Source organism: Macrobrachium nipponense, chromosome 10 (assembly GCF_015104395.2).
Source record: "Macrobrachium nipponense isolate FS-2020 chromosome 10, ASM1510439v2, whole genome shotgun sequence".
Classification (NCBI taxonomy): Eukaryota; Metazoa; Arthropoda; class Malacostraca; order Decapoda; family Palaemonidae; genus Macrobrachium; species Macrobrachium nipponense.
The window spans coordinates 30,323,835-30,348,834 of record NC_087204.1 but is presented as its reverse complement, the minus strand read 5'-3'; the positions used below and the strand labels follow the sequence as shown (position 1 = coordinate 30,348,834).

Sequence of the window (25,000 nt, the reverse complement as noted above, 5' to 3'; positions counted from 1 at the left end):
CGAGAATTACCCAAACATGTCATGTTATTCACTGAAATATTTTAAAAGGCATTTCATTTTCTCGACAAGAGCTACAGCTGTCTGATCCGTCACTAGATCCGTAGCATAACTGAAATTGCTTATCGCTCTTCCCTTAAAAGTGAGCAGCTGATGATAAAATGGATACGTAGAAAGATGTATTTGGAAGTAATTTCCCGCATTTGTAAAAATTATTTGTTCATTGTTGCCAAGGTCTCCCAAATTCCCCATGTTATTGTACTGAAAATCCGCTGTTATCTCAGGCTTAGAGATGAAGAAATCCTCAGGTGGTGTTTGTGGAAAATGTAATTGACGAACAACTCCTTGCTTGATTATGGACTTGCTTTTGAGGAGCTCTTGGTTCTGCAATTGAATCTTAGTGCAGTTACTCCAGAACTGATCCCTGACATTTCCATCGACTGAATATGCTGCGGACATTTTCCTTACGTGTAGTCCCAAAATCGGTTTGGTTTGTTTCTTCATGTAACGGCGCAGGTCAACACTGTACAATACGCTGATGTCGTAACTATCTTTCCTCACGCCAGCTTCTTGCACCAACTCTACCAAGGCAGTTGTTGTAATGCCTTGAAAGACATTTCCAAAAGTGATTCCTCTCTCCTTGCACCTTCCCGAGATTTTCTTGACAGATGTTTCATCAAATTCCGTCATAATATGTCGGGTACGAGGTATTTCTGCCTGCGGAGGAGGAAAGGCCTCGAAAAGGAGCGGCTTCTTGTTTGTTCTCGAAACCTCATTCGTAACGCGTGTCAGCTCCTCGGGATTTTGAAGAAGTTCTTTTGCACATTGCTCGTACATACGCAGACATTCTTCATTGGAAATGTACTCACCTACTGGAGAGTGATCAGTCCATTCTATACCCGCCAAGAGAGTACGAACGATATTTAGTAGTTGACTAGTAAACATATTATTCGAAAATCCATCAGTAACTGCATGGTGTGGACAATCTAGTAAATAATACTGATAAGGGTATTCCGTCTTCAGGTCAGGAAACAAGCAAGGGTCATTTTTATCAGCTGGAATAAATTCATGCCTGCATATTGGACCATTCACTTCATCAAAAGGTCGACAAACCTCGTCAATAGCTTGATACTTCGGTGTTCCTATCTCACGCACCTGTCGAATGATCAAAAAGGAAAAGTTTTATGAGATTGCCCGTACTGCTTGTCATCCAACTCTTGGTAACACGTGGTAATGATAAAAGCTTAGTAGATGCTAAATTACATTTACAGTTTTTGTGTTAGTTCTACAATAATATTGCAAAACACTGATCTTCTTCTCTTATCCATCAGGTAAATGGAAGTTTACAAAGCTGTCTGGACGTCTGAATTATTTGGTATCCAAGTGGAAATAAACGATAATGGTAAAATAGATAGGAAATAATCAATAAAATAAAATAGAAATAAACAAAACACAAAAATAGAGATAAATCATAACGGTAAAGGCTCAGATTTGTTAAAAAAAAAAAAAAAAAAAAAAAAAAAAAAAAAAGTGTTTCTGATCATATTCCCAACCAGAATTAAACATATTTTAAACATAGTCAAGTGAACCTCTACTTTTCAAAAAAAAAAAAAAAAAAAAAAAAAACAAAAAAAAAAAAAAAAAAAAAAAAAAAAAGTTTTTGAATGATTAATTATACATACAGAATTGAAACAAATGGAAGTGAAAAAATACCCACCTTGAAATCAAGCTCAACCTGGCCATCAGATTTGAAGAACCAAAGTTCACCATCTCGTTCTCTAATTCTGATGTGATAAGGAGGGAATTTCCTGCAAATTTTAAGCTCAGAGTCAGTGCTGTAAAAGGTGCCAATTAGTGAGGCTATCGTACTGATTCGGAATAAGAGATATTGAAGAGGAGATCATTTTCCCAACCTGATTTTTTAGCGTTAGTCGATCAAACAGTGAGACTATAATAGCTGATCATAAAGAAAAAAAAAGATTTAACAGTTGTGATGATTTAAGGCTTTGAATGTAGTTAAGCGAAACCGTGAATCCATGCTAAATGATAATGAAAAGGTTTAAGATGAAACAACTTCAAACAAATGAGAACCTGGAAGCACTGAAAACAGCAACGACTCTTTACAAGCAGAGGATGAGGACATTTAACCCATTCAGCGATGCAAGGCTGGCAGGGGAAAGTCGCCCCAATTCAGCAAATGAAGGAAATGTCCTAGGAAGGAGGGCAATGGAAACCAATGACAGCAATACTATTGAATGTTTTAAACCCGAATGAACCCATATAGAGTTCAACATGCCATAAACACACTGGCAACTTATAGGACACACATCACCAACGCAACAGACTGGATGTGAGTTGAGGGCTTATTGGGAGTCCTAAGCGATTTCATCCGGTTATCCAGCTTTTCCCAAAGACCTATTCTGCACTTAAGAGTCGCTGACCTTTTTCGGCCTCTTTGTGATATGTAGGTGATAAGTTTATTGATGTGTTAATGACATGTTTTACTGTAGTGTGCACACACCCTACACTGATAATAAAGGACATTCAAGATTAAATTCCTCTGAATGAATTAGAAAATAATGAAGCCTTTGTTTGCTGATAATATTATTCAGGATTAACAACTTTTAGGTGAAAATACCTTTTTAGATTCATTTTAATGGTATGTGAATTAGAAATTTAAAATAAAACTTTCTTGTCACTCTGCGTGAAGTGGAAGAATGTAAAGCAAAAGAAAGCATGCAATAGTTAATAAACAGTAATCTGTATGCTTTCTGATATTCCTGTACAAATGTATATTTTCTCAGCCAAAAGCATGCCAACTAAAATGAGTACTTCACAGGGAAGCAAGATGGCAGTTCATCTGTTCAAGTACAAAAGGTAGAACTATCGCTTTCATGTGTGTAGGTGACTAATAAAACCATACTTATTTTTGCACTGGAAATTTGGTCGTCAAAAAAAGACAGATAAAAAGCACTAAAGTAAAACTCTAAGTCTAACAAGCAACTTTACCTGTGCAAGTGCTTCAGAGCACGTCTCATAATATCTGCAGAAATGGGCTTCCGGGAATTTATGGTGAAATGCCCAACCGTGTGTCTATACCCTGCTTGGTGTCCATAAACGAACATTTTTTCATCATCGCCCAGTTTGCAAACCCATTCGCCATTATCCCTGCAACAGAGAGAGTGAAGTGGAATCGCAGCTTTGCAAGATAACTACATTTCTGGTGAGTGGTGAGCAGCATGTGCTTCTGTGAAGTCAGCTGTGGATCTTTATCTCCAGCTTAAAAATAATTAATAATATAAGATAATACTGGGATGCCAAAACTGACCCTTGAAGGGCGTTACACATTGCCCCAAAGCTAGAACCTAGGTACCTCCATTTGCATACTTATGAAGAGGCCAAAGGTGAATGAAACTGACCCACTTGGATAAAATGTGAATGTACAACGAGATCCATGAGTTACACTGTCAAACTCTCATAAAAGTGGCCCAGAAGATTTGGCCTTGAGTGAAAGGTGAAGTGGAAGATGGTTTGGAAAGACAAAAGATGGACAGATGGACGCCACAGTTTCATGATTTGTTTTGGTTCAGAGACGGGAATTCATCTGTTGTGAAAAATACTATGTATGAATAACATATGGGATTTGGCATTACATGCCTCAAGATAATCATTGACACTGAACCTCGACCCCTTCAGAAACTGTAAGGGCAGTTATGCTGCATTCATATCGAAAAAGGGAGACCATGAAGGACATGGAAAATATTCATTCACTGAATGACAAAGTCTTACCTGTTGAGGCAGCTCTTTGAAGATGAAATTTTTCTAGAGAAACAAGGTGATGCAAGATGAACATATTCTTGGAATCTCCTGTAATTAAGCCTCAACATCTTCTGGCAGCTCTGTTAGACAACAGGAAATCATATCAGTAACATTACCTGGGATCCCAAGCCACTGCTGTTGAAACAATAAAAGAATGTGAAGGATTTTTTTGAAAACGCGCTTCTATTAGTAGAAAAAAATCCGACACCATGATTTTCTTAAAATAAATCATGTCTACAAAAATAAAAGTGTGGCCACCGAACATGGAAGGAAGTGCTACAAGAAAAGGCATTCGTTTTTTCATATCTTGTAGGTGTCCCTTATACATAAACACATTAATACATACATATATATATATATATATATATATATATATATATATATATATATATATATATATATAAGCATCATTAAGGGAAGAGGATACACACAAATGTACAAGCTGTCTTTATTCCAACGTTTCATAGTTGTCCATTCAATTACGTCATGAGGGCTGTTAAAATGAAAAATAGAATTCATTGTGAAATTGTAAAAACTAAAACTAAAAATTAAAAATTAAAATCATGATTATTAATATGGATCGACTCTTGGTTCCTTACACTAAGCAATATATATATATATATATATATATATATATATATATATATATATATATATATCTAATAAAAGGAGCCCATAAAAACATCAAAATAGAGAAAAAGTACTATATTTCAGAGACTGCTGTCTCCCTCTTCAGGTAGATGAATGAGAAAAGTTCACAGAAAAGGTGGTATTTATACCAAGAGGTCCATCCACAAACAAGCCATTTTAAGTCACCCCGCTGATAATCTTCCTCTAATCTTCTTAAGGGTTGGTTGAATGAAGACGTTGTCGATCGTGTCCGAAATCCATCCTCCTTTTGAGATGTTCATTACCTGCCTCTCTTTTATGAAGGCCGATTCCATCATTTGACTCTTGTACCGGCAGTTGCTGCTATAAATTACACGTGACAAATTCCAGTTTATTCTATGGTTATGTTCATTTATATGGTTGAAAATAGCCGAGTTCTGTTGTCCATACCTAACTGACCGTTTGTGTTGTATTAATCTCTGGGGAGGGATTTACCTGTAAATCCGATGTAAGATTGGTCACAGTCCTGGCATGGGATTTCGTATACCCCAGAGTCCTTTGGAGATGTCTTTTGTTGGACGTTAATCAGGGATTTGGCTAAGGTGTTTGGGTAAGTAAATACAAAAGGGTTCGATTTTCCGAGGGGGTTGGTTATTCTCTTAATCGTGTCCAGGTGGGGAATTATTATTTTATTGTTGGGTGTATCTCTGGTCTTGTCTTTAGGGGGTCGGTAGAAAATTACGTTAGCTTTGTGAATTGCTTTCTCAATTATATGGTCAGGATATTTTAAAGACGAAAGTTGCTTGCGAATTAGTTCAAATTCTTTTTCCAGGAATTCTGGGGAACAAATTCGTAAGGCTCTTAAGAACAAGTTACTAGCTACACCTATTTTGATAGAAATGTCATGATAGCTAAAGTAGTGAATGTATGAAAGTGAGAACGTTGGTTTTCTGTATATGGTAAATTTGTATTCTGTCGTATCTCTGATTATTAAAACATCAAGAAAAGGAATTTTGTTGTCTGTTTCCCATTCAACTTTAAATTTGATGCTTTGCCCTTATGCCAGACCGCAAAAACAACCTAGACTTCATAGTGGCTTTTGATAAATTCATATCTGACAAAAACTACAACCGTGAAGAGATATGTTTAAAAGGAGTGTTACTAAATGCTTTAACTGACTTACATAAGAAATATCCTGTTCCCCGCAGATTCATGATAGCCATCCACTCGCTAAAAAAGTTAGATGTTATAATAAGTAGATCCGACAAAGACGGCAAAATCGTAATAATGGACAAAGACTTCTACCTTGACAAAATCAACCAGCTCCTTAGCGACACAAACACATACGAAAAACTGACGAAAAATCCCCTCCAAAACGTTCCCACAGAATTTTTTCGGAAAGTAAGATTAATTGGCAAAGACAAAAAGAGTATTGAACTATTAGAGAAATTTAAAGTAATTAATCCTAAATTACCCTATTTTTATGGCCTTCCCAAAACTCACAAAGACAATCTTCCATTCAGACCCATCGTTTCATGTGCCGGTGCTTTCAATTACAAAATTTCTAAATGGTTAGCTGGCCTCCTTTCCCCTTTTTTAGGCACTTTTTTCTCCCAGTCACATTAAACTTATTCGGAAGATTTTTGTCACAAATTCAGAGAAGCACATATACCACTTCACAACATAAAACTTTTAAGCCTTGATGTAGATTCCTTGTTCACTAAAGTACCAGTACAGGACGTTCTTCAGTTTTTAAGGGTAAAATTATCCCCCTATTCAGATCTTTCCCATTGGCGCTTGACAAAATAATAAAGCTAGTTGAATTATGTGCATCTAATAACGTATTTTCATTCGGGGAATCATTCTACAAGCAAAAATTCGGGTGTAGTATGGGTAGTCCTTTAAGTCCTGTTCTAGCCAATCTGTACATGGAATACTTTGAAACTACAGTAATAAATGCAATAAAACCCAAAAACATGCTGTGGATGAGATACGTGGATGATATCCTAACATTTTGGGATAATAGGTGGGGCAATTTCAATGAATTCCTCTCGAAATTAAACACATTAGTGCCCAGCATCAAATTTAAAGTTGAATGGGAAACAGACAACAAAATTCCTTTTCTTGATGTTTTAATAATCAGAGATACGACAGAATACAAATTTACCATATACAGAAAACCAACGTTCTCACTTTCATACATTCACTACTTTAGCTATCATGACATTTCTATCAAAATAGGTGTAGCTAGTAACTTGTTCTTAAGAGCCTTACGAATTTGTTCCCCAGAATTCCTGGAAAAAGAATTTGAACTAATTCGCAAGCAACTTTCGTCTTTAAAATATCCTGAACCCATATAATTGAGAAAGCAATTCACAAAGCTAACGTAATTTTCTACCGACCCCCTAAAGACAAGACCAGAGATACACCCAACAACAATAAATAATAATTCCCCACCTGGACAACGATTAAGAGAAATAACCAACCCCCTCGGAAAATCGAACCCTTTTGTATTTACTTACCCAAACACCTTAGCCAAATCCCTGATTAACGTCCAACAAAAGACATCTCCAAAGGACTCTGGGGTATACGAAATCCCATGCCAGGACTGTGACCAATCTTACATCGGATTTACAGGTAAATCCCTTCCCAGAGATTAATACAACACAAACGGTCAGTTAGGTATGGACAACAGAACTCGGCTATTTTCAACCATATAAATGAACATAACCATAGAATAAACTGGAATGTCACGTGTAATTTATAGCAGCAACTGCCGTACAAGAGTCAAATGATGGAATCGGCCTTAATAAAAAGAGAGGCAGGTAATGAACATCTCAAAAAGGAGGATGGATTTCGGACACGATCGACAACGTCTTCATTCAACCAACCCTTAAGAAGATTAGAGGAAGATTATCAGCGGGGGTTGACTTAAAATGGCTTGTTTGTGGATGGACCTCTTGGTATAAATACCACCTTTTTCTGTGAACTTTTCTCATTCATCTACCTGAAGATGGGAGACAGCAGTCTCTGAAATATAGTACTTTTTCTCTATTTTGGTGTTTTTATGGGCTCCTTTTATTAGATGGAACTCTGTTGTTACAGAACATTTTTACCACAGTCATATATATATATATATATATATATATATATATATATATATATATATATATATATATATATATATATATATATTAGGGGAGGCTAAGCCAAAACAATCTCATAGTAGTAGGATACATGGTTAGGAAGAACAGTCACCTCATCATTGATCATTTTCTAACCTGCGCTTCGGGATACCCCATATTCCATCTTTTCTGGCTTTTTTAAAAAGACGCAAAATTAAAAAACGCTTATAAAACTTACAATAGAGTTTAGAAATGTGTTCAGTAGCTCCCGGCTTTAATGTCAGGTATAGTTGATCACAAGTGCTTGTTTCAAAGACCATAAGACTTACCTTGATAATGACTTGTTATAAACGTGGCTGGATTATAGAAAAACCCAGTCCGCAAAAGTTGGATGGGACTAGAAATCTTGGTTTCCGAGAAGTTATTCGAAGGTTGGTAAAATCCCAACTGACTTTTTTCAGCCTTAGCACGAATATACAATATAACCTTCGTCCACCGTATCTAGTGATAACTGGGAAAAAAACCTACCATCTTATCAGTCATACTGAAGTCTTGAAGTAAAAATGAACGCATATTTTGTACTCTCCTTCTATAAGCAACTGCGAATAGAAGATTCATTCACTTGAATCATAGATCTTTTATCAGAGAAATATTTTAAAGGTTGCAGTGCTATATTTCATATATATATATATATATATATATATATATATATATATATATATATATATATATATATATATATATATATATATGATATATATATATATATATATATATATATATATATATATGTGTGTGTGTGTGTGTGTGTGTGTATGTATATATATCAAATATAAAAGGCCCATTAAAACACTATGGTTTAAAGATAAGGACTATTTTTCGGTACAGTGTGTTTCTGCCGTTGAGGAGGAAAAGCTTCGAAAAGGAGGGGCTGCTTGTTTGCTTTCCAAATCTCGTTTTGCAAGTATGTCGGCTCCTCAGGATTTCGCAGAATCTCTTGTGCACAATGCAAGTAAATACGCAAGCACGCTTCTTGGGATATGTCTTCACCTACTGGAGAGTCATCCATCCATTCTTTGCCCTCCAAGAGGGTGCAATGTGCAGGATGTCCGGCAGTTGGCTCTGGAACACTCAGCAGAAAGTCCATATGTGACTGCATGGTGTGGGGACAGTCGAGTGAATAATACAGGTAAGGGTATGACGTCTTCAAGTCGGGAAACAGTCAAGGGTCATTGTCATCAGAGGGAATGCATTCGTACCTGTTCAGTAGACCGTTCACCTCATCAAAAGGTCGACAAGTCCCATCAATAGCTTAATACTTCGGTGTTCCCCCTCCAACGCACCTGCAGAAATTTCATCTTATTGCCTACAGCATTTGGTATCCAAATACATGCAGGCTTAGAAGGAGCTTCAATATATAGTCTCGTCCTTTATTATATCGTAACAGATCAAAACTTTGCTGTTCCCTTTTCTTGCATCAGTTGAATGATAGGAAGGTACTAAGTTTTATCTCATTGCATGAAGTATTTGTGATAAGATTAACATCTACAAAAAACCGGTACGATAAGTTGTTTATAAGGTTTCAAGGTTATGTGCTGAAGCCTTTAATGTTAACTATATATGTATGTACAAGTGCTTGTAGTGAAAAGCACAAAACTACCGTTAATAATGACTTTGAAGACCGTTATTGGCCAAAACAAATCTCAGTTGTTGACAGACGTCCGATGAGATTGGAAATCCTAGACCCTGAGATGTTCTGAGGGGGTGAGAATAATCCCAACTGTGATGATATCTCTCTCAGTAATTACTATGCACGAAAATGAACTATTTTGAAACAATGTCAACTCCATCTATCCCACCAGACTTTGATTAGACAAGCATCTTATTAATCATATCTGATTTTTTCGTTCGATATTATTGATTGATTGATTAACTGATACTAAATTAATCTAACATCGCGACAACTAGGTCATTGATGCCGAACTATATATAAAGACCCTATAAATTTTAATAATAATAATTAAACAGAAAATTATTTTTAAAGAAAATATATAAATGATAAAAGATACTGGTAATTATAAAATAAATATAAAATGAATTTTAAAAAATTATTACATACATACATACATATACACACACACACGCACATACGTACATGCACACACACATATACATATACACCATTTCAATAAGAATAAAAGCAAGGCGCACACAAGCATTACAGTTTATCTAAAATACCAGTGTTAAAAAGAAATCCAAACAAGCCAGTCATGTTAAAAATCCCATTTGCTCCTAAAATTTTTGACAACTTAAAAACATTATTCTCCTTCCCAAAGTATAGATATTGATTGCGCTGTTCCACCAAACTGGGACACTCAACCAGCAAGTGCATAACAGTCAGTGGAACCAGGCAATCCTCACAGTATGGTTTGTGATCACGACTCATCAAGTAGGAATTTGTCAGCCTAGTATGTCCAATACGCAGGCGGCACAGAGCTGTTTCAAACCTTCTGGGCATAAAATTGTACAGCCAAGGATTGATTGCAGGTGCAATTGTTCTCATTTTTACATTAGTAGTTAAATTTGACCAAATATTTTGCCAAAGTACTTTATGCATCTCTCTAAGTGGAGTATATAAATCTCTGCACAGCAGCTTAAATGATCTGGGCTCAATACAAGAAACAGCCTCTTTGGCAATTGCATCAGCGCGCTCATTTCCAGCATTTCCAGATATTCCAACGTGTGCTGGAACCCAACAAAATTCAATATTAAAACCCCTCCGCTTAGCTAAAAATAACCATTCTAGAATATTTAAAACTACTGGATGTTTGGAATAAAAATCTTTCAGCGACTCTAGAGCGCTTCTAGAGTCACAGTACACAATAAAATTCTTATCACTAATTTTCAAAACCTCTTTGACAGTATTTAAAATTCCATATAATTCTGCAGTAAATGCAGATGCATTATTTGAGAGCCTTCCACTACGCTCAAAGGACGGAAAAAAAAAGGTATAACATAATATTTTATCAGAGACATTCTTCTTTGGTTGATTAAAGTAGTTACAAAACTCTACTGCTGAGAATTTCCAAGGGGGAGATACAGATGCCTTCACCGGTAGTACACATTTGTCTGGAATGTTCAAGTCTTGGAGGGTTAATTTCAGTCTGAAGGCATATGGACGTGGCATCTTTGGATGACTTTCATAAAAGCTATCAAATCTTCCATTTCTTAGCAACTGGCATACTAGGGATCCAGGAAGTCTTTGGAATCTGAACCAGCTTCGAGCCAGAAGAGCCTGGTAATGTAAGGCTAGGGGTATTTTCCCAGCATCTACTAACATACTTTCTATAGGGGAAGTCCTAAAAGCTCCAGTAGCAATCCTAATTCCAGTATGGTGAATGGAGTCTAAAATCTTAAGGCGACTTGGGGTAGCCGAGGTGTAAACTTCACATCCATATGTTAATTTTGATAAAACCAAAGCTTTATACAATCTCAATAACTGGAGTCTATCTGCTCCCCAAGATGTACTTGACAAAACTTTCAGGATATCCAAGGATTTTCTGCACTTAGCCCTGAGATTTAGGATATGGAGAAGCCATGTCAACCGAGTATCAAAAATCATTCCTAAAAACCTTGTTTCGTTAACACAAGATATTCTCTGGCCATTTACATATAAATCTGAGTCTGCATGTATCCCTCTAATTCTACAGAAATGCATGGCTACAGTCTTTGATGAAGAAAATCTGAAACCATGCACTTCAGCCCATTTCACTACCTTATTTATTACTATTTGTAGATGGCGTTCTGCTACTGACATACGTGCAGCTGCAAAAGATAAAGAAAAGTCATCCACAAAGAGTGTGTGCATAACATCAGCAGGTATTTGCTTTACTATGTCATTAATTGCTAGAGCAAAAAGTGTTACACTTGACACACTGCCCTGAGGAACACCTTCTTCTTGTTTACATACTTCAGACAGAGCTGCTCCTACTTGTACTTGAAAATAACGATTTTTTTTTAAGAATAGCTTAATAAAAATAGCTAATTCTCCTCTTAAACCATATTCATGGACTACTTTCAAAATTCCATACCGCCACGTAGTATCATATGCTTTTTCCAAGTCGAAGAAAACCGTGATAAAGTGGTGCTTAGAGGCAAAGGCTTCACATATTGCAGACTCCATTCTAACTAAGATATCAACAGTGGATCGCATACTGCGGAAACCACATTGGGCCGGAGAGAAAAAGTTTCCTCGCTCTAAATACCACACTAAACGAGCATTCACCATTTTCTCCATTAGTTTACACAAACAAGATGTTATGGCAATTGGACGATAATTTCCTACGAAAGAACTGTCCTTTCCAGGCTTGACAAAAGGAAGGACTCTTGCTAGTTCCCAACATAAAGGGTAGTAATGTTCTTTATAAATTCTGTTTATTATACTGAGGATAAATCTTTTAGTATTCTGAGCAGCATTCATCAGGAGCAGGAGCAGATTCTTTACACTTTGAGAGAGCCAATTCAAATTCTCTCATAGTAAATGGAATATTATAAGACTCCTCTTTATTTGTTGTGAAATCAAGATAATACTGTTCCATTTGTTTTCTGCTGTTTGCATATGGTTTCTCATTATCTTTTTTAGATATTTTAGCAAAATGTAGGGCAAACTCATTTGACACTATTTTTGGATCTCCTACATTTATGCCATTTATTTTCAATACAGGTGGTTGGCTAGGTACAAACTTTCCTGCTATTTTCCTTATCTTCTTCCACACTAATGTGATGGGAGTTTTGTAATTTATGGAAGAAATGAAGTTTGTCCAAGATTTTCTTCGTGCATTTTTAATTTCAAACCTAAACTTTGTCCTAGCCTCACGAAACTCTACCAGGTAATAGTTACATTTCCATCTTTTATATCTATTAAAACAAGATCTCATAGTTCTATGGGTTTCATGGCATTTTCTTTACCACCGTGGCACTGGTCGGCGCATAAATAGACCTGATGTTCTTGGAATTGACTGAAGTCCAGCTGCAAATAAAGTAGTTATTAACAATTCAATAGCATCCTCAATGCATTCAAATTCCTCTGCTGTAGCTTCGATTGAACTATGCACTTCAAAATTTGCCCAGTCAGCTCTTTTTACACTCCAACAGGGTAATCTTAGACATGGAGGACTTGATCCAGTGCTAACAACAATTGGGAAGTGATCACTACTGTACCTATCATCGATCACTCGCCAATTGAAGTCCATAATGGCATCGGCACTACATATTGACAAGTCGATGGCTGTTAAAGTACCGGTCTGTACATGGAAATGGGTGGGTTTTCCAGTGTTTAGAACACCAACATTTTCACTTTCAATAATGGATGACAGGCAATTTCCTCTCTTATTAGTAATTAAATCCCCCCATAAAGGATTTCTTCCATTCATATCACCCAGGATGATGAAAGGCAGAGGAAGCTGTCTGATGAGATTACAGAAATCAGTACTAGGGAAAGCTACATTTGGTGGAAGATATACAGAACAAATTGTATATTTACGAGCCAGAAACACTTGCACTGCAACAGTTTGCAAAGAAGAATTAACAGGAAAATGCTTGAGTGGAGTATCATGGCGAACATATAACATTGCTCCACCCCGGTTTCTATTATTTTGATTTAGATCTGAATGGTAAGCAACATATTCTTTAGGGCAAGGAATAAAATCACTGCTGAGCATAATCTCCTGCAAAGCTATGGAAAGGAAACAAATCAAAGATGAGCATTTTGAGCTCCTCCCATTTAGCTCTCAGGCCCTGACAATTCCACTGAAGAAAATTTAAGAATTTACTTGAGTTTAGAGGCCTTGATAATAGGGCATCTTTGAAGATATTTTGTCTTCGCAGTGTTGCCTAGCTTTTTCCGCGCTAATTCACGAGCCTGCTTGAGCTTGGTGGGACGCATTGTTATCACAATATACTGCACAGTAATGCACAAACTCGATATAATTGCGATAAAATCACACATAATCGACTTATAAACAAATTTTTTCTCGCCTTTTCTAACTAGCAGGTGGCCTGGTGGCGTGACTGCGCATGAAACCAAACACAGAAGAGGTTGCCTGCATTCATGCATCCCAACGTATCGTACGGTTCATACTGATCAAATCGGAAAAAAAAACCATTGAGATATCTTGTTTTTTAGTGAATAGTAGTAATAAAACGAACATTGTTCTCCTAAAAGGTGGAGTGGCATGCGTATGAGTGGACATTCAAATACGCTCAGGGACCTTTAAATTTTCGCCGAACATCTGGCAGCTCATATTTTTCGATTTTTCAACCTTAAATCCTCCCTTAAAATAAAGCACCAAATGAATAAGTGGAAAGAGTCTAGTGGTAACAGAATACAAAGATATAATGATGATGATATGAATTAGTACTTGCTATTATCATTATCAGCGATCGCATCATAAAACTAACTTGTAGAGCCATTTGCCAAATTTGTGATGTGATTGAAAGTTCATAATTATTGTAAGTACTTTCATCCAAGACCACAATATCTACCAAAACAACGTTAGAAGTTCTTGACAGGATTTAAAGTATATTTGTATTTTGCTACAGGTTTTAAACATTCTCTTTTCTGCATCTCCTCCTACTTGCAGTTAGAGTCAATGCTCCTGACAGCTTTCCTCCACATGGCTCCATCATGAGGTGCGTCCTTTCCCTGCAGTAGTGTGTATCTTCATGCTTTCCTTCGAGAGTTCTGCCACTTTTGTAGTTCCCCTTATTCTTTCATTCTTTATCTTATTTCTTTCTGTCACTCCACACATCCATCTATGCATCTTAATCCCTACCCACGCTCAATTTCTCTCTTGTGCTCTGTTTGCTACCGGTTTTAATGCAAGCATAATTAAATCACAAGTGCTTCCTACAAGACACAGGACTCACCTTAATAATGACTTTTGTTATGAACGTGATTGGTTTAAAGAAAAACCCAGTCCACAAACGATGGATCAGACTAGAAATCCTAGTTTACTCGCCGACGGTTGTAGTCAGTATCCCAACATCACTGCCCGAGAATCTTGCAACAGAACACTGCATAACCATAGTGTATCGTATCGGTGATAACTGGGGAAAAAACCACCATCTTATCATAGTCATATTGAAGTTCTGTGCAAAGAGTGAACAGCATATTTTATGCATTCTTCTAGAAGCATTTAAGATTAGATAATTAATTCAGTTGAGTCACAGAACTTCTGTCAGAGAAATATTTTAAAGTATACCAGTTGCTGCTCATTTTATTATTGTTGTTGCATATACATGACTTTAACATTTTATTAGCATACCTCAGTTTACATGTACACTCACTCAAAAATGTTTTGCAACATTCTCCAGAAGTTTTCGTTCGCCTAACAGTAATTTAATCTTTTGATATACACAGTGGATGTGCTTTTTTATTTGCTTTTGTTTATTACTCATATGGTTAACATTATATAAAAAGGATGGTGAGTGAAAAATCATATTACTAAAAATGACGAAACATTCTGAAAAATTTCGTGCCAGATGAAAGAGTCAAAGAAGAGTTTATATTTCGAATCCAAATAAAAGCATCTCGGTCAGTAAAATAATATAATATTGAATAATCATCAACGAAATTATATAAGTATAAAAATAATTCTACCATAATCGTTGTCAAGACACAAAAAGAAAAAAAATCTCATCACGTCGCACAATATTGTGTGACGCCACACTCGGGCAGGAAAGTTAGTTTAACTGCCTTCGTCTCGTGCACTGATAAGATGGGTCGTCGACATTAGAAAAAAAAAAAAAAAAAAAATGCTTGCCCTGCTTTTGAAGGTCATCATCGGATGATCATTGAAAGAGCTCCGGCTAACTCCCCTGACAACCGGTGTTGCTATAAAGAGAGAACAATATTCTCTCCTTTCAAGTTGATGCTCAAACCATCCGTAACAGGCTACGTGAGGCCAAGATATTATTTCATTATATTCCTGCCAAGAAACGCTTCGGAACAGAGAAACACAAAGAAGATAGGCTATGGTTTGCGTTACATTATTATTCAGTTCACGATGATTTCTGGAAGAAAGTCATCTTTTGCAATGACGAGGAGACATTCTCTACCGATGAACATCGTAGCCTTCTTCACTACTGGCGTTTAAACATTAACTAAATTAATGTTGAACTTCTCGCTAATTTTTAGAAGGTTAGATAATAATAAATACAAAAGTAGGTGTTATATATTTAATTAACTTCACAATAGGTATCAAAATGATAGGCCTAATTAGCAATGAAAGCAATCAGAAATTACGCATGATAACGGGATATATACAGACAAACTCATACACACACAAACACACACACACACATATATATATATATATATATATATATATATATATATATATATATATATTATATATATATATATCGAGCTACAAATGTCCTTTAATATCTAATTCGCTCCACCTCGGAATTAATATATTTTCATATATGTTTAACCGAAGGGGAATTTTTTGAATTTTTTTTTTTTAGGCGATAATAGATTTGCCGGCTGACGGGCACGAACCATCAACACCTTCAAATCCAGGACGACAGTAAAGGCCTGTCCACACGATCGGGCCTGATCGGCGGACCTCCCCTCTAACGGGCACACCTGACGGGCAAAACCGTCAAATTGCCTGATGGGTCTTGTAGCAAAATCACCATGGTGGTGCCCGATGGCTTGAGCTTCGACCTGGCAGACGTACGTATCACTGTAATTATCATTTCTTTTACTGGGCATCTTTGCTCATATTCCTCATCTTTTCTGTTTTTCTATTCACACACAAAGCAAGTTATCATGCTACACAATATTCTTTGCGTAGCACCATGTTATCGTAACGCACTGAAACACTACTGGTCGTCGGCGCCCACCTCTCCATCGCCCCACCTGTGGTCGACAACATCACTATTAACTAAATATCAATTAGGTAATTGCCCGTCAGAATTTGCCCGTCAAAACCGGAGCATCGCCGATCAGGCCGCGCTCGTTGACAATGGCCTTAAAGCGTGTTAAGGCTTCACGTCGTCTGGATTTAAAGGTGTCGAGTGGCTCGTGCCGTCAGCCGCCAAATCTATTATCGGCTAAAAAATTTCCCTTCGGTTAAACATATATGAAAATATATTAGTTCCGAGGAAGAAAGAATCAGATATTCTAGGACATTTGTAGCTTGATATTTATAAATGTTATAATGATATAATGTTATAATGTTGTAATGTTGAAATGTTATCAAATTTTTTTATTTTGATTTCAATTTTATAGTATATAGTATATAGTATATAGTATATAGTATATCGTATATCGTATATCGATATCGTATATGGTATATGGTATATGGCATATGGCATATGGCATATGGCATATGGCATATAGCATATAGCATATAGCATATAGCATATAGCATATAGCATATTGCATATAGCATAGAGAATATAATATATATTATATATTACTATATATCTCATATATCTCATATATATATATATATATATATATATATTATATATATAGATATATATATAGCATATAGCATATAGTCATATAGTATAGTATACATAAAGTATATAATATATAAATATATAATATATATATATATATTATTATATTATATATTATTATAATATATCTCATATATATATATATATATATATCTATATATATATATATATATATATATATATATATATATATATATATATATATATATATATATATATATATATATATATATATATATAATAAAATAGAAATTCCACACTGGACAGGATTAAGACGGTGGTCCAGACCTCGGAAAATCTAACCCTTTTTCATTTACTTACCCAAACACCCCCTAGCCAAATCCCTGATTAACATCCAACAAAAGACATCCCCCAAGGACACTGGGGTTTATGAAATCCATGCCTGGACTGTGACCAATCTTACATTGGATTTACAGTAAAATCACTTCCCCAGAGATTAATACAGCGCAAACGGTCAGTTAGGTATGGACAACAGAACTCAGCAATTTTCAACCATATAAATGAACATGACCATAGTATAAACTGGAATTTGTCACATAATTTATAGCAGCAACTGCCGGTACAAGAGTCAAATGATGGAATCTGCCTTGATTAAAGAGAGGCAGGTAATGAATATCTCAAAGGGAGCATGGGACTCAGATATCATCTACAAGGTTTTCATTAAACTGTCGCTTAAGAAGATTAAAGGAAGATTATACCAAGAGGTCCATCCACAGTTATGCCAATTTAGGTCACTCCCGCTGATAATCTTCCTTTAATCTTCTTAAGTGTCGGTTTAATGAAAACCTTGTAGATGATATCTGAGTCCCATGCTCCCTTTGAGATATTCATTACCTGCCTCTCTTTAATCAAGGCCGATTCCATCATTTGACTCTTGTACCGGCAGTTGCTGCTATAAATTATATGTGACAAATTCCAGTTTATAATATGGTCATGTTCATTTATATGGTTGAAAAATTGCTGAGTTCTGTTGTCCATACCTAAGCTGACTGTTTGCGCTGGGAAGTGATTTTACTGTAAACCCGATGTAAGATTGGTCACAGTCCAGGCATGGGATTTCGTAAACACCTGTGTCCTCGGGGAATGTCTTTTGTTGGACATTAATTAAGAGGAATTCGTAAGAAAATAACATTCATCGTCATAGTTCAAAGTGGTTGGTAAAACTTGTACCGTAATGAAGCTGGGTTGATTTTTCGGTAAATTCTCCTTGCCATAACAGCACGAGCTCTTGCCAATGAGAGGAATTAGTTTTCCCATTTTACCCACGAAAAGTACACACATTTTCGTACCAATATTTTTTTTTAAACTGCTCATTGAATTAAGTTTTTAAATTTTATATTAGTCTTGTGACTATGTTCGGAAATTTATCTAGTAAATTTATAACTGCCCGCACACAGAGCTCAAATCGAATTAATCTGTTAAGTTTGTGAAACTAAAGTTGCAGTAAGATTTTGTTTGTCATAATTTGCTTTGAAACAATTGGAGTGTCAGTCTAGCCCATGTTTGGCGGTGTGATTTTCGTCACAGTAAGTAGGATTTGAAGCTTTTTTATGAAAACTAAATCTAAAATTACCCCAGCGTTAGGGCTAGTGAGACTGACAAACTAAAGGTTAAATAGCTCAAACCTTTGGAAAGCAGTGGGTTAGGGAATGGTTAGCAGGACCCTATAGTATAGGGTATCTTTTCTAATATAACAAGTCTAGCTTAACTTTCCCATAAGATAACTCTTTTGCAATACGGAAGAAAAATGTAAACTTTACTCGCTATATTTTTTACAGTTTTTCAGAAGTATACTACTAAAAAAATTAGTGTTTGAAGTAGTATGTAAATTCAGAGATAATGGGCTAACAGAAGTCTCCTAAATGCTGTTAATCCTGGTTTAGCTTCCAGAGAGCGACTAGTCACTCAACTTTTAAAGTACAGTATGTGAAGAAAAGTCTCAAATTGAATTACCGCATTTTGCTGGCTGGTGTTTTATATTAAGTATCCTGATGTAACACTTCCAGGAAACATCGTAATTTTGCTATTATCGCCTAAGCCTGTTTCAACTCCAATTAGGAAGGATGTTGAAAGATCTTAAGGAAATTTTTCAGGTGCTATGTTTTTGAATACGGCACATGGTTTCTCTCTCTTCTCTCTCTCTCTCTCTCTCTCAAATAGGAAGCTCCAATATCAGCCATAACGCTGTTGCTTTTTATAGTTATTTTACCAACCTTCGTTAACTTCCAGTCCATTCGACTGTGGGTGGAGATTTCAGATTTCTGGCTGTCTCGCGATACCATAATTGGCATTAATGCAGCGTTTTCCCCCTTCAGTTTGTGAGGCGGACTCAAATCTGCGATATTTCGACTCCGCTGGGCATTTACTCCTGTGCCGCTGGCAGGACGTAAACCGCATCTGGGCATAAATGATGGACAGCTTAAATGGGCGACTTTAAAACTGAATCCTAAGATGGAACGTTATTTTTTATCGTAAACAAGTCGTAATGAAATTGAACATTTTTCAAAATTTCGCCCGTGAATGATAATAGCAGTTTAGTACATTAGTAGAAATTTAGGTTTTTAGTAACTGTTTAAATGAAATTTGTGGCCCGACTTGGATTATTCTGATGGGAGCAGAGACTTAATTGCATATTTTATAATCACGGCTGTAACTTGTATTTAAACGGAGTGAGGTTTAGATTCCTCAAGGTTAGGTTGAGAAGCTCGTGACAAGATGTGTTTAATTTCTTTTGGTTATTTGCTACAGATTTTCATTAGCGTTTGAACTTTCATTGTCACAATGCTGAGTACCAGGTTAGTATCGTGGTAAAACCTAAGAATAATGCCAGGAGTAGCTGTGTTTTTTTCTCTTTTTTTTTTCTTTTTTTTTTGTGGAAATGAAGTATGTCTTAGACCTATCAGCAATTACCCAGGTAACCGTAGTGGTTCGTTAGTGTATTTTTCGCGAATAACCATCGCTACGCGAGTCTGAATAATCATAATCCAGATTTTCCCGGGTTTTCCACTAACCTGTTTGATTCGGTTTCACTAACCTTTTTTTCCTGGGCGACCTATAACCTTAATCAGTCGAGATCACATCTTTGGAGTTAAAAATTATAATATATTAATTTTAGTCTGTTGAGTTCTGGATGGTTCAGGTGAGCAGTAACATAGTCGGAGATTACTTGGGGTCCTTACTGAAATCAATGTTGAATTTCCGATGCATGGAAACCATAGCTACCAAGGTTAGGCTTTTCCCCAAATTTATTTTGATCGCTATTCAACCGTATGGATTTTTCAAGGTAATTTTTTTTATACAGGTAATTGCGCATAAAGATCTGGTAAACCTTTTTCATAGATTTTTTTTCCAGGACCAGTCGAGTATGAGCATTCATTACCTTGGGATCCTGTTGGGCATATTTAAACAAAGAGGTTGGTATTCAATCAACAACGCATTTGCCTGTGCTTGTAAGGAAAAATAAACAGAGTATCGATTCAGTCAACTAGTTTAACCTGCGCTTGGCAGTAAACATGAAGCCATAGCTGTCTACTCAACAGGGCGAACTACGACCAGGTGAGTTAGGACTAAAAATAAAAAAATGAAAAAATAACCTTATGGGTGTGTTGTCCTGCACCTCGTGCGGTGCACAGTAGGTTCTTTGCAGCGTCGCTTCAAACTCTTTCATGCATTTTACTGTACTCCTTTCATATTCTTCCATCTTACTTCCACCCTCTTAACAGTTGATTCATAGAGCTACAGCGAGGTTTTCCTCTTGTTACACCTTGCAAAACTTTTTACCGTTAATTTATTTCATTGCTGAATGACCTCGTAGGTCCCAGTGCTTGGCCTTAGGCCTAAATTCTATATAGTTCTATTTAAAGCACACTGTTATAATGTTAGTTTTGAGAAGGTACAGTTTTATGTAACTTGTATTACCCGAAATTTAGCCTTGGTAAATTAAGGTCGCTGAAGTTGCTGATTTTATATAAATTATCTTTGAATTGTCGTTACTTAAAATCACTGATACTGGAAACTATTTGGCGTATTGTAGTTGTAACTAAGGCTTATGGTAGTAAATAAAATTGATCAAAAACGCCTATGATACTGAGTATTCAGCTGGTTTTCGTAGTTAGAACTTAAGCTGTGAATTAGAGCTACTCAGATATATTCAATGGACAGTGTCACTCGTCACGAAACCTGGAAGTAAACTGCACTGAGAACAAAGGCGGCTTAGAACGACGAAGAAATTCTAATTAATTGGCCTCTTGTGTTAAACCTGAAGAAAGTTCTCAAAAAACTGAAGGTGGCCCCATAGCAGTTTTGAAATTTCCACCTTCATTAAGTATTAGAATAATTGATCGAAAATGTATTTGCACCAAAGGTATTTATTAGACAGCAGGATGCTTAAGGCAGGAGTTAAATTTTCTAAATGTACAACCTAATTAGCATTAAGTAAGTTTCATATTAAAGTACATCTTGGTCATTGCAGTGATTGTGAAAATATAATAATGATTGTCACTGCCAATCAGGGCAAATGCCCCAAACATTTGAGTTTTGGATCTACTTCGAAATTGTCGTGGAAATCGATGGTCATTTTTATATGTTAATTAGTTCGATCTGTTAGTGCAAACTGGACCAAATATTTTTTTGCTGGAAAGGTGATCCGGCACATACCCAACTGATTAAGGATTTTTTTTAGTTCTCAGTGAAGTTACTGTAAGGTTCTCGTGTACTGTATTAGCCACTGGGTCTACATAAGTGCTGTAGAGGTCTGATATGAAATGGCTTGTTTTGTGATTGTGATGAAACCATAAGATCTTCGCACTCTGGAAGAAGCCCTGAGGTACTGAGCTTGCAAGATGGCTTTAGGCTTGTCCCCTTTTAGAGTGAATTATAGGTTTGGTATCGGTTAGGTAAACTTTTGTCAGCTAAGCTATATTTAAATGTTATACCAGTAAGAGCAATACCTGATAATGGTATAAAGAAAAGTTATGTCTAAAAGTTAGTGATCCATATTACTTCTCGAAGCCTTAAGTTTGACAGCAAGCAAAAAACGGACAAAGTTCGGATGCAAGAATCCACTACTACTAGAGCAATCATCATTCATATTAACTAGCAAAGGTGGCCACCAAATGTGCTTTGGCCGATAACCTAGTCAGATTTTAAATGAAATCTGTTAAAGAAAATCATAACCGTTGATTAGGATAATTTAGTATCAACGCTAATTGTCCTAGTTATAGCCAAACATGAGAGAATAGTGCCTGCAGATTAAAACAAAGCAAAAAATTCTTTAATCAACGCCCTACGAACTTCTAGAATGGTTTTTGATACTAACATGAAGCACCCCTCCACACCTAAATGGATTTTGCCATTTTAACATCTCTTATACTATTCTAACGTGTACTCATTCCAACAAACTAGTGTTGAGTCAGCATTCTTAATAACTAACAGCGCCTCAGTGGCGTGGTTGGTATGGTGTTTGCTTCCCACCTCGGTGATCGCGGGTTCTATTCTCGGCCATCCCATTGAGGAGTGAGAGATGTGAATTTCTGGTGATAGAACTTCACTCTCGACGTTGTTCGGAAGTCACGTAAAGCCGTTGGTCCCGTTGCTGAATAACCACTGGTTCCATGCAACTTAAAAACACTATAAAAACAAAAAAAAATAAATAAACAAACAAACTTACTAACTTAACCTCTTTTCTTTCTAGCTTTATCTTTTATTGTCCTGCTTGGAACAGTTCTCAAGGGCCTCAAATAATTTATATTGCTTAAACCCCTTTATTTCTACATTTACTTAGATCGGGAAGTTTTTCATTACTTACGATATTAGCGTTATTCGTTGCCTTTGTTCCCTATTTCTGGACATTCCTTGATCCGGCTTAGAACTAAAGTATTCTAATCTTCTTAACAATAAATGGTCATAGTCTAGCTACAAGTAAAACTATATTACAGCTACGAATAAAACTATATAACGTGGTATGGATTTGTTACTCGCTTAACGCAATGTAATCCAAGAGTTTCGTTCGAAAATTACGTTCGTATTGCTGCATAATTTCTACAAAAAAAATATACAAGTCCTATTACTTGACAAAAATTAAAATTATTGTCTAAAATACTGTGATATATTGCCATCTTCCCTTGTCAGTGATACCAGATTTTCAATTCTCACTGAAAACAGTACCTACAAACCATGAAGGACCCCTGACTCAAACTTCAAACCTAGCTTAAAACACACTGCCTAGACCACCTGCATGGAAAGGATTTTGCACTAGTCGGGAACCATGAAATTTACCTTTCTTATTCTAGTCTCAGTGATAACAGCCTATAAAATCAATGTCTTTAGGGGTCTTCTTAGTGAGGGATCCTGGGGCAGAACTCATCTCGAGGGACTTCAGTATAAAGCTGGTTCTCTGAATTCGGGTACTCAAAGTCAATCATCCTGAAAAGGCGCAACTATTAGTTTAAATATGACAACTCATTTTAACAGTTCTGGATAAAGCATTCAGAAGACAAATTTTTAGGTGCACTTGACACACTACTACATTATCTAGTTCGAAACTTTTGAAGTTTCATTGGCCCAAAAATCAAAGACTAAGTTACATTCCAGTGGCATTTATAAAGTATCAGGAGGTAAACAAGCAGTTTTTAAGTATAACAAAAACCAACATTCTCAGGAGAGTTGTAGGTTTTCCGAGGTGCTTTCCCCAGATGAAGTTACATGTCCCTTCCATTGCCAGTACTTATAAAAATGCAACCTAAATTAACAATAGTTTTGAAATCTAATAGAATGTAAAAAGTTAAACGCCATAATACTTTAAATATTAAAGCTAATTCACTAAGCACGCCATCATTTTAGAATATTTATGGCGATTTTCCCGAACTTTTTTCCCCAGAAGCAACGACCACAGATTTCATGGTTTCTTGAAACCCCTCTTGCCCTCTTCTAAGAGAGACAAGGGTACACAATGCAGTCAACCAAATGAACCAGAAGATGAACCTACGATCGCAAGTGCCAAAAAGTATCGAAGCTTCAATTTCACAAAGGCTGAATGAAAGCTGGGCAAACATAATCACAAACTAATCGTACAACGATGATTTCTCTCACCTCCGAAGCATCTCATCTGGAAGATAAATTTGAACATCAAATACTGCTTTTCAAGTCAATTAAATCCTGTAGAAAATTCTGCTACTTTTGAACTCCAGGCCAAAAGTTTGATCTTGTGTTTCTACTTCAGTAAGGATCAGTCCGAGTTGCATGATGTTGCCTTGTGTTTAATTAAAACTTAAACCTGGATAATTGTTAGAAAGAACTAGATTTTAGCATCCCCGTTTAGGGTAGTATCGTCAGTGCACTTCATTCGGTGCACTGTAGGTATTATAATAGGATCTTTGCAGCATCTTATTGACCCCTAGCTGCAACCTCTCATTCCTATTACTGTACCTCCGTTCATATTCTCCTTCGTCAACCCTCTCCTAACAACTGATTCATGGTGCAACTGCGAAGTTTTCCTCCTGTTAGGACCTACACCTTTCAGACTTTGTTACTGTCAGTTTCAGTACTGAATGACCTCAAAGGTCGCAACGCTTACCCTTAGGCCTAAATCCTACATTCTATTTAAATCTTAGCCAACCGGAAAGGGAGACCGCGAATAAATAGTACCACAAATTCTGAACTTCAAATAGCATGCGGGTAAAGGGAACCGTATAGTCATTTGTGGTTCTTTATCCCTTCAGACAATCTTTACATAAAGCTATTCACCAAACTTCCTGTTGATAATTTTCATCATTAACTAGTTTGTGCCTAACCTTCCATTAACATGAAATGTACAAAATTTCATTTAAAGGTTCACGTGCTAGTAATATGGACTTAGGACTGCTTCCGCAGCAGTGTCGTATTTATCAACCTACATC

The 25,000-nt window shown here is 36.3% G+C and overlaps 1 protein-coding gene across 6 annotated transcripts in view; it reads right to left on the bottom strand.

Annotated features, from left to right (window-relative positions):
• The window catches only part of LOC135223544 (uncharacterized), a 26,581-nt gene that overhangs the window by 699 nt on the left and 882 nt on the right, over window positions 1-25,000 (bottom strand). Inside the window, exons 2-6 of one of the 6 annotated variants that reach the window (XM_064262045.1) lie at window positions 8,810-8,893; window positions 3,787-3,896; window positions 3,007-3,165; window positions 1,715-1,805; window positions 1-1,152 (exon numbers count right to left, since the gene is read on the bottom strand). The exon at window positions 1-1,152 is cut by the window's left edge and continues 699 nt beyond it. In XM_064262045.1, coding sequence (XP_064118115.1) covers window positions 25-1,152; window positions 1,715-1,805; window positions 3,007-3,165; window positions 3,787-3,884 — 1,476 coding nt within the window. In that variant the 5' untranslated portion in view covers window positions 3,885-3,896; window positions 8,810-8,893 and the 3' untranslated portion in view covers window positions 1-24. Of the gene's footprint in view, window positions 1,153-1,714; window positions 1,806-3,006; window positions 3,166-3,786; window positions 3,952-7,879; window positions 8,030-8,809; window positions 8,894-25,000 lie in introns of those variants that run through there. The other 5 variants (XM_064262042.1, XM_064262044.1, XM_064262041.1 and 2 more) reach the window with 5 other exon arrangements.